Below are 9,859 nucleotides of genomic sequence, written 5' to 3' on the forward strand. Positions count from 1 at the left end.
ATTTTTAATATATATTTATATTCAACATATATTTTATACTGATGACTGACTTTAGTAATTAATTTTAGTGTACACGTAATATAATTTATAAAATTTTATGACATCTACTTAAATTTAATAATTACAACTTTAAATAACAAAAGTCTCACTATCATAAACATCTATATAAGTAAAAAGCCAAATTTTCTCTCAATGAGCTCTGACTCTCTCCTTTCAGATCTCGACAAACGTTCGCCGGAAGAAGAAGATTTAGTCTCAAGGAGTACAAAAAAAGTAAAGATAAATGAAAATAACATAGAAGAACAGGTAATGGATGACATGAAAAAAGGAGGAGGCGCCCCAGAACAGAAAAAGGTGACTGAAGGTAAAAATCAAACCGACAACAAAGGTGATTCAGAGAAATTCATGAAGCCTAAGATATCCTACCGTGACATGGTAATGGAGAATGGCTTCGGAAAACTGAATCCACAAGAGATTGTAGAAATGGTTTCAGAAGAATATAACTCAGAAGATTTAGTCATGGACTCTTCTATGGACGATGAAGCTCCCTTCGATCCTAAGCCCAACATTGAGGTCTCTCAAAAAGAGTATGACAAGTGGTGTAGACCTTGGAAACTATCGCTGATTGTTAAGCCACTTGGAAAAACCTTTAACCTTCAAGCTCTTGATAGATGGGTACAGAGGAGATGGATGAAAAAAGGAGCGATACGAGTCATGGATCTAGCTGGTAACTTTTTCTTGGTCAAGTTCACGGATCAAGATGACTATGCACATGCACTCTTTGAAAGTCCTTGGATGATGGCTGATCATTATCTCTTGGTGCAAAGGTGGAGACCACTCTTCTTGCCACATGAGACAGATATTCAGAAAGTATCAGTATGGGTTAGGATCCCCAACCTACCTGCAGAATTATACAATAAATTCTTTCTCTGGAAAGTTGGGAAAGCTCTCGGAACAATGCTCAAAGTGGATGAACTCACCTCCATACACTCTCGAGGGAAATTCGCAAGGATATGTGTGGAAATTGATCTGTGAAAGAAGATGGTTCCGACTATCACAGCCCTTGGCAAAGAATTCAACATTGTCTATGAAGGATTACACCAAATCTATTTCAACTGCAGTAAGTATGGGTACAGAATGGAGTATTGTAATGAGAGGACGATCGGAATAGCCACTGAAGTTACCGCCGGGATGACGGAGGGCACCCGTTCTAGCCATCAGAAATCCTCTAACGGTCAAGAGACAAATCAGGACACACAGAATCAGGAATCGAATCTAGAAAGGAAAGAAAATCTTGCAGCAATTATTACGAATGACCCACCAATCACACCTGAAGTTAGGCACCAAAACAAGCAAGTTTCCCAAAATATGGCCTCCAATCAGGAAAGCATTAATGAGGAGCAAAATGGTAACCCCTTTGGGCCATGGATGATTGTGAAGAGATATCAAAGAAGGAATAAAACCAAAGCTGATTCTGCAGAGAAGGAAAGGAAGGAAAGTTTCCTAAATTCAAGGTTCCACATCCTTGCAAAGGCAAATCAAGAAGATAATCATTCCATTGAAGAGCTACCCGCGAACGAGACCCAAGCTATTAATTCAGGAGATGACAAGGACGTATGTCCAGCAGGACCTAGCAAAAAAATAGCAGCAGATTAGAATTTCAGAAGCGAAAATACTCATCATATACAAAAAAATCAACAGAGACAAAAAAGTTCCATTCCTATCATTAGAGAAAAGTATACAGCAATAAGTAAGAAAATAACACCCGCCGCTAAGCAAATCAAGCAGTTCAGTCAAAAGACCAAGATCATCCAAAGCATCCCCATAAATTAGGAGAAAAATAAAATTATAGAAGCACACCAAAGCAGCCATGAAACTTCCCAAAAGAATTAGAAAGGCAAGGAAAAAATACATGATGAATATTGGAGGCAATTTTCTTACCTAAACAAGGAGATTGCTAAAGCTGAATATGTGCAACCAACTCTCCTAAGGGGCTCTTTAGATCATACAACTAAAGCGCTCATCACTAGTATCATGGGAGGTGGGTATAATAATAAGATCAGTAAGGAAGAAGGGAACAAACCTCCAGACCCAAGCGATAAAAGAACTTGATCTCCAAAAGATAGAAGTCGCTTACCAGAATGTAGAGATGGACGCTCAAGCCATCAACAGCAAGCCAAATGAGGCTCAGGGAATCCTTTTCTTTAAGGGAGTTTTTTTCGAAACTGTTTCCATCATAATTTTTCTCATGAATATTTTAATTTGGAATTATAGAGGGGTATCTGCTAAAGGATTCCCCATTATTATTAAAGATTTAACCTATCGGTATAATTTGAATTTGTGTGTCCTCCTTGAAACTCATATTTCAGGATCTAAAGCTGAGGTGATTATCCGTAAGCTAGGTTTTGATTCTTGGTGTAGAAGCGAAGCTGAAGGTTTTGCAGGAGGCATTTGGTGCCTTTGGAACAAAAAAGAGTGGAATATCGAACCTCTAGAAGTCCATAAGCAATTTATCCATATGAATATCAAAGACAACGAAAATCAAAACTGGTACTGCACTTGTGTCTACGGCAGCCCACAACCTGGGACCCGGAGTAGCCTCTGGGAGGAGTTAGAAAATTTTGCAGCAACTATCCAAGGACCTTGGTGCATTGGCGGGGATTTTAATTCTATCATTTCTCTTGAAGAAACAGGGGGCTGTTTCAATCTTTCTCAAGACTCAAGAAGATTCCAAGATTGTATTCAGAATTGTGGCCTAAAGGACCTAGGCTTTTCAGGACCCCCTTTTACCTAGCAGAGGAATAGAGTCAAATGAAGACTGGACCGGTTTCTTTGCAATTTGGGTTTCAATGATCTCTTCCCATCAGCCGTAGTTAAACATCTCCCTAAGTTGAAGTCTGACCATATCCCCATCCTTTTAGACTTCAATAACTTAGAGATGAGAAAAAGAGATAAACCTTTCAAGCACAATGAAGGAACTATGTCACTTCGCTCAAGAACAATGAAGGGGAATGGATTGATGATGTGGAAGAACTCAAACACCTGGGTGTATCCTTATTTAAATTTTTATATGCTCCCTGATAATTACTCTTTGGTGTTTCCTAACTTTCCTATTGAAGGTAAATTTCCTAGAGTGGCAGAAGATAACCTTGTCCACCTAAACAAGAACATCATTCTCGAGGAAGTCAAGCACACAGTTTTCAATATGGGTAGCTGGAAGGCTCTCGGAAGTGATGGACTCCCAGCAAAATTCTTTCAGCATTCCTAGGATACTGTGGCAGATTCCCTAGTAAGCTGGGTTCAAATGATTTTTAGGAACCCAAAAAACATTGCTAGAGTGAACCAAACTCTTATCTCTATCATTCCTAAAGTTCCTTCGCCTAAGAACTTTTCCCAATTCAGACCGATCAGCTGATGAGCGGATATTTTATACGCTTTTTGGGGGTAATTTCATGTAGATTTTAGTATGTTTTAATTAGTTATTAGTAGAATATTATTAGTTTTTAGGCAAAAATCATATTTCTGGACTTTACTATCAGTGTGTGTATTTTTCTGTGATTTCAGGTATTTTCTGGCTGAAATTGAGGGAGTTGAGCAAAAATCTGACTTAGGCTGAAAAAGGACTGCTGATGCTGTTGGATCCTGACCTCCCTGCACTCGAAATGGATTTTCTGGAGCTACAAAAGTCCAATTGGCGCGCTCTCAACGGCGTTGGAAAGTACACATCCAGGGCTTTCCAGCAATATATAATAGTCCATACTTTGCGCGAAGATAGACGACGTAACTTGGCGTTGAACGCCAAGTTCATGCTGCTGTCTGGAGTTAAACGCCAGAAAAACGTCATGATCCGGAGTTGAACGCCCAAAACACGTCATAACTTGGAGTTTAACTCCAAGAAAGGCCTCTACTCGTGGATAGCTTTAGTCTCAGCCCCAGCACACACCAAGTGGGCCCCAGAAGTGGATTTCTGCACCAATTATCTTAGTTTACTCATTTTCTGTAAACCTAGGTTACTAGTTTACTATTTAAACAACTTTTAGAGACTTATCTTGTACCTCATGACATTTTCAGATCTGAATTACATACTTTGTGACGGCATGAGTCTCTAAACTCCATTGTTGGGGGTGAGGAGCTCTGCAGCGTCTCGATGATTTAATACAATTCCTTTGTTTTCCATTCAAACACGCTTGTTCTTTTCTAAGATGTTCATTCGCGCTTAATTGTGGAGGAGGTGATGATCCGTGACACTCATCACCTTCCTCAACCCATGAACGTGTGCCTGACAACCACCTCCGTTCTACATCAGATTGAATGAGTATCTCTTAGATTCCTTAATCAGAATCTTCGTGGTATAAGCCGGATTGATGGCGGCATTCATGAGAATCCGGAAAGTCTAAACCTTGTCTGTGGTATTCCGAGTAGGATTCTGGGATTGAATGACTGTGACAAACTTCAAACTCCTGAAGGCTGGGCGTTAGTGACAGACGTAAAAGAATCAATGGATTCTATTCCAACCTGATTGAGAACCGACAGATGATTAGCCGTGCTGTGACAGAGCATAGGAACGTTTTCACTGAGAGGATGGGAAGTAGCCATTGACAACGGTGACACCCTACATAGAGCTTGCCATGGAAGGAGTCTTGCGTGTGTTGAAGGATTTCAAGGAAGAGTTGAAGTCAAAGGACAAAGCATCTCTAAAACTCCAACATATTCCCCATTACTGCATAACAAGTAACGCTATTATTCTCTATTATTTTTCTTACAATTTTAAATACTTTGACTTCTTACAATTAAATCCAAATAACCTTGTTGACCTCCTAACTAAGATTAATAAGATAAACATTGATTGCTTCAAACCAATAATCTCCGTGGGATCGACCCTTACTCACGTAAGGTATTACTTGGACGACCCAGTGCACTTGCTGGTTAGTTGTGCGAATCACAAATTCGTACACCATCAGCCTATGTAACGTTTGCTATAAGATCGTTACCAAGGTGATAGCTGAAAGGATTAAACCGACCCTAGGGGCTATCGTGTCTAATACTGAAGCAAGCTTCATCCCAGGAAGGGTCAGTGCAGAATATCTTAGTCGCGCAAGAGGTAATACATACGATGAGGACCAGAAATGGAGGAAAAGGTCTTATGGCAATTAAGATAGACTTGGAGAAGGCGTATGATCGACTCAATTGGGGTTTCATCATTGAGACTCTTAAAGACATTGGCATCCCGGATAATATTGTAAATGTTATTTATCATTGCATCTCCTCTCCAACTATGAATTTGCTTTGGAATGGGTCTCATTCAGAAACTTTCATCCCAACCAGAGGCATAAGACAGGGAGATCCCTTATCCCCTTACCTTTTTGTCTTGTGTATTGAAAGGCTTTCCCATTTAATTAACTTCTTGGTGGAAAAGAAAAGTTGGAAACCTATTACTCTATCTAGAAATGGACCTCAATTATCTTATCTCTGTTTTGCAGATGATCTCATTCTCTTTGCTCAAGCAAATAAAGATCAAGTCCAGATCATTAAGGAGGCTTTGAGTATTTTTTGTGAAGCTTCCGGTCAAAAAGTTAGTCTTAGCAAGTCTTGCGTGTTCTTCTCTAAGAATGTCAACCACAATATTAGAGCAGAGCTCAGCAGAGACCTTGGCATTCCCCTAACCAACAACCTAAGAAAGTATCTCGGAGTACCCCTTATTCACGAAAAATGTGGGAAGCAACACTTTCAGCCGATCATTGACAAGATGCACGCCAAGCTGTCCAGTTGGAATATGAAGACTCTCTCGTTAGCAGGAAGGAGCACTCTTGTTCAATCCGTCCTCTCAACGATACCAAGCTATACTATGCAGACTATAAAGATGCCTAAGGAAGTCTATAATCAAATTGACAAGATTTGCAGAGACTTTCTTTGGGGGTCAGACGCAGGAGATAAAAAGATCCATCTTATCAATTGGGATTCTATTTGCAAGCCTAAAGAGTTGGGAGGCCTAGGTTTGCGTAAGGCTCAGGTAACAAACAACCTTTATCTCATGAAATTGGCATGGGGTTTAGTCCATAATGACCAAGCACATTGGGTAAAGGTTATGAAGACTAAGTATGGCTGTGGTGATAGCCCTATCCCCAAGGTGGCTAAGAGATTAAATTGCTCGAACGCGTGGAGAGGGATTGTTAAAGTTTGGGACGACTTTCAACGCAATCTTGTTTGGCGTATTGGCGATGGTAAGAGCATCAAAATCTGGGAAAGTCACTGGATCCCTGGTATTGAAAATCTTAGCGAGTTATTGCTCAGTCAAATTAGCGATGATAGGGATAACGAAACCCTAGAGGCCTATGCTACGGATGATGGCTGCTGGAATTTGAAAAAATTATCTCATGCCCTCCCAAATGAGGTTGTTGACATGATACGTACTCTGAAAGCTCCAAACCACTCCCTAGGTTGAGACTCTATCAGTTGGCTACCGGAACCACATGGAAGTTTTTCTATTAATTCAGCTTATAAGGCTTATTATGTGGAAGACATAAATCCTGATGAGATTTACATATTATGTTGGAAAGCCAGAGTGCCTCGGAGACTAAAGACTTTTTCTTGATTATTAAGCCACAACGCTCTATTAACTAATGCCAAGAGAAGGAACCGAGGCCTTACTGATAATGGGTGCTGTCCCAGATGCCCAGATCAAGATGAGAGTCTGCTCCATGTTCTGAGGGATTGTCCTTTTTCCCAAAGTATTTGGTTTAGCAGCTCAAACAGAGAGACCCACGTGACCCATTCTTTAGCCAGTCTCTTCATGAATGGCTTACGGATAATCTGAATAAGGTCTCTCGCACTGACAGTAGGACTTCACCGCATGTAATGTCATCTGGAGAAAGAGAAACGATTTAATTTTTCAACAGGAAAATAACCCATACCAACAAGTCATTCCCGAAATCAAAGGAGTAGCTAGGAATTATGATGAAGTTCTAGAACTTACTGAGATAAATAGAATGACTCTGAGAACAACAGCGTCGGTTTTGGTTGGGTGGAAACCTCCGGAAAATGGCTGGCTTGCGGTGGAATTATCAGGGATTCCAATGGTCTGGTGTTAGTTGGTTTTATGATGAACATTGGCAAGGTTACCATTACAGAAGCAGAATTGTGGGCAATTTATATGGGCCTTAAGATTGCAATTGATATGGGATTTAACAAGATTAAGGTAGAATCTGACTCTACCTGCGCGGTTAGGTTGATTCAGAATATCTCAACCTCCCTCCATGGAAGCACGACCCTCATCCGTGCCATCAAAGAGCTTTAAACCAAGCCAGGAGAGTTTGAAATTGATCATATTTTGAGAGAGGCCAATTTTAGTGCAGACGAGCTTGCTAAACACACTCATAACCTACCGGTGGGTGTTTCATCAATTTATTGCTCCACCTCCTTTCATTACTCATACGCTGAATGCAGATAGAAAGGGCATTAAATTTGCTAGAATGATGAGTGTTTAGGTTTTTTTTTTTTTTTTCTTGAGCCTTATGTCCCTTTTTCCATAAAAAAAAATGATAAACATCTATGTCGTCATTAATAAATACCTACACACGGAAACTATTACAATGAACCTAAATTTCTCAATTACATGAGAATGTTATATTCATTTCTTTTTGGTGATTAGACAATGTCATATTCATTTATTTTCAAATAAATAGATTTTGACCAGCTCCTAGTAAAAGCAAAAAAAAAAATTCACAATCATTGCTCTCCAATTTTTTTACTAGCCCAACATAACTTCACCAAAATTCTGCTACCGGCGGAACGCAACAATAAACTCAATGATACAAGTGTATCTTGTATAACATTGATTAATAAGGAATCGAATTATTTCTATCAAGGATCATAACATGTTACAAGAATGCTAATTAACAATTCATAACCAAGGAAAAATTTACTTTACAAACGTGGTTCGGATTGCAACATTTCTAATTACAAAGAAAATAAAGAATCTCCTACAAAAATTACATTTTCCCAATTAAAAATAGATACAATAAAACATATACAACAACAATTCCATAATCACATCATCAGTATCGTCATCTACGAATTCAATCTCTCAATCTCTTCAGGACTTTGCTTATCCACAGCAACATCAATCCTCTCATACTCAAGGTTCTCTCTCTTCCCAAGCGCAAAAGACTGTTCTTCCTCGTGCTTCTGAAAGAATATGGCCCACAGAAACAGTACCACAAAAGCAACCAACGCAACACACACAGTACCGAATATAACCTCAGCAAGAATCGACAAAGTTCCAAAACTACCCTTCTCTTCGTCAGCCGACACGTTTCGTGCACCCTCACGTTCTGCCACGTCTCCAGAACTCACCACCTTCCACGTGTACACACTAACAACCTGAACGGAATCCGCGTCGTTCGAGGCACTCAAACCAACGAACACTGGCTCGTTTCCCCAGAGTTTAGCCAAATCGATTTTTTGCGAAACGATCGGATCGTTAGGGCGGTTTTCACTGGACTTGCATAACCGAACCTCGAGATTCTTCGAACTTGCCACGTAATCAACCCAAGCTTTCAGCTTCTCGCCGTTGTTGAGGACAATGTCTGAGTCGGAGACATTCGCGATTGCGACGGAGATGAGGCTTCCGACGTCTATTCCGACGTGATTCGCATCTGGATCGTTGAACTCATCGTCTTGCGAGGTGTCGAATTCGACGGCGACATAGTTTTTGCTGTATTCTTTTGAGATGCCGAATGAGTAGTTAGCCGAGAATACGTTCTCGAAGTCGCCAGGGAAGAGGATAAGGACGAAACCGCTACCGCCATCGTCGGAGGTGGCGGCGGGGGAGATTGAAAATGAGAATTCGACGGAGAGGGAGGTGCCGGTTGTGTTGGCGGTGGCAGAAGAGAATGTGATTGAGGTGTTTCGGAGGAGGAGGCCGGAGCTGAATTGTGAGGAGCGCGTGAGACTCACGCGGTCTTTGACGGCGTGAGCGTCACCTGAGAGATTGATGTCATTGTCAAAGTTGTTATGGTTAACGGAAACAGGAGGCGGTTGTGAGGAAGGAGAAGATTGAACAGAAACGGTTAGGGAAATGATGAACATTGTGATGAATATTGCGATGAACAATGACGTAACCATTATCCTCATTCCTTCGAAAAACCGGTAACGCTGCTGTTACGGTAGTTTTTCTGTTATTGTTTGTAGGACCCAGAAATTCTATTTTGCTCTGGAGGTTGTAACTACAATTGGTTATCGCTCAATCAACCCCACTTCTGTTTTTCCTCAAAACAACGAAATAATTAATTAATTAATTGTCAAAGTGATTACCTATTATTGTTGGTATATTCATACTTGGGGAAATTAAGGGTGTGATTTCAGTAATAATGTGAAAAATAATACTCTCAATAATGTTGATAATTATTAATATGGGATTAACTAACTGCTTTGACCGCGCAAAACTTGGTTGATCTAATTAAGTTATTAGCTATTTTAGTCTATTTATTTATTTATTTATTACTCGAATATACCTGTAACGGAAGAACAATGGCGAAATTTTACAAATATAAAACTATTCATTAGGGTTTATTCCTTATTTAAAATAAGTTATAACTACATTTTAATTATTACTTATTTTAAAATTATAAATGACGACCTTATGAGTTTTTATTATCAATTTCATTATTAAACGGTCAAAATATCTAATTCATTCATAGACATTCGAGCCCATACTAGTAATTATTCAGACAGCTCCGTCGCCTTAACGGTTACGTGGTGTAGCACTTATAACTTTATAAGAAGTACAACACTCAAGGTAAATTTTCAAAGAAAAAATAAATAGTATAAATTAAATGAACGAAGAAATTAAATAAATCAA

General features: G+C 39.6%; 2 protein-coding genes across 2 annotated transcripts; one reads left to right on the forward strand and one right to left on the reverse strand.

The window, feature by feature from the left end:
- The first annotated feature begins 309 nt into the window (after positions 1–309).
- On the forward strand, positions 310–1,035 carry LOC130975082 (uncharacterized). Its single transcript, XM_057899912.1, has one exon. It carries the CDS (start codon positions 310–312, stop codon positions 1,033–1,035), a length of 726 nt encoding a protein of 241 aa, XP_057755895.1.
- A 6,948-nt stretch (positions 1,036–7,983) lies between these two features.
- Positions 7,984–9,123, reverse strand: LOC130975083 (probable L-type lectin-domain containing receptor kinase S.7). The gene has a single exon (XM_057899913.1). The coding sequence runs from the start codon at positions 9,121–9,123 to the stop codon at positions 8,068–8,070; it is 1,056 nt and encodes a 351-aa protein (XP_057755896.1). The 3' UTR covers positions 7,984–8,067.
- Between the last annotated feature and the right edge of the window lie 736 nt (positions 9,124–9,859).

Source organism: Arachis stenosperma, chromosome 4 (genome assembly GCF_014773155.1).
Source record: "Arachis stenosperma cultivar V10309 chromosome 4, arast.V10309.gnm1.PFL2, whole genome shotgun sequence".
Taxonomy (NCBI): domain Eukaryota; kingdom Viridiplantae; phylum Streptophyta; class Magnoliopsida; order Fabales; family Fabaceae; genus Arachis; species Arachis stenosperma.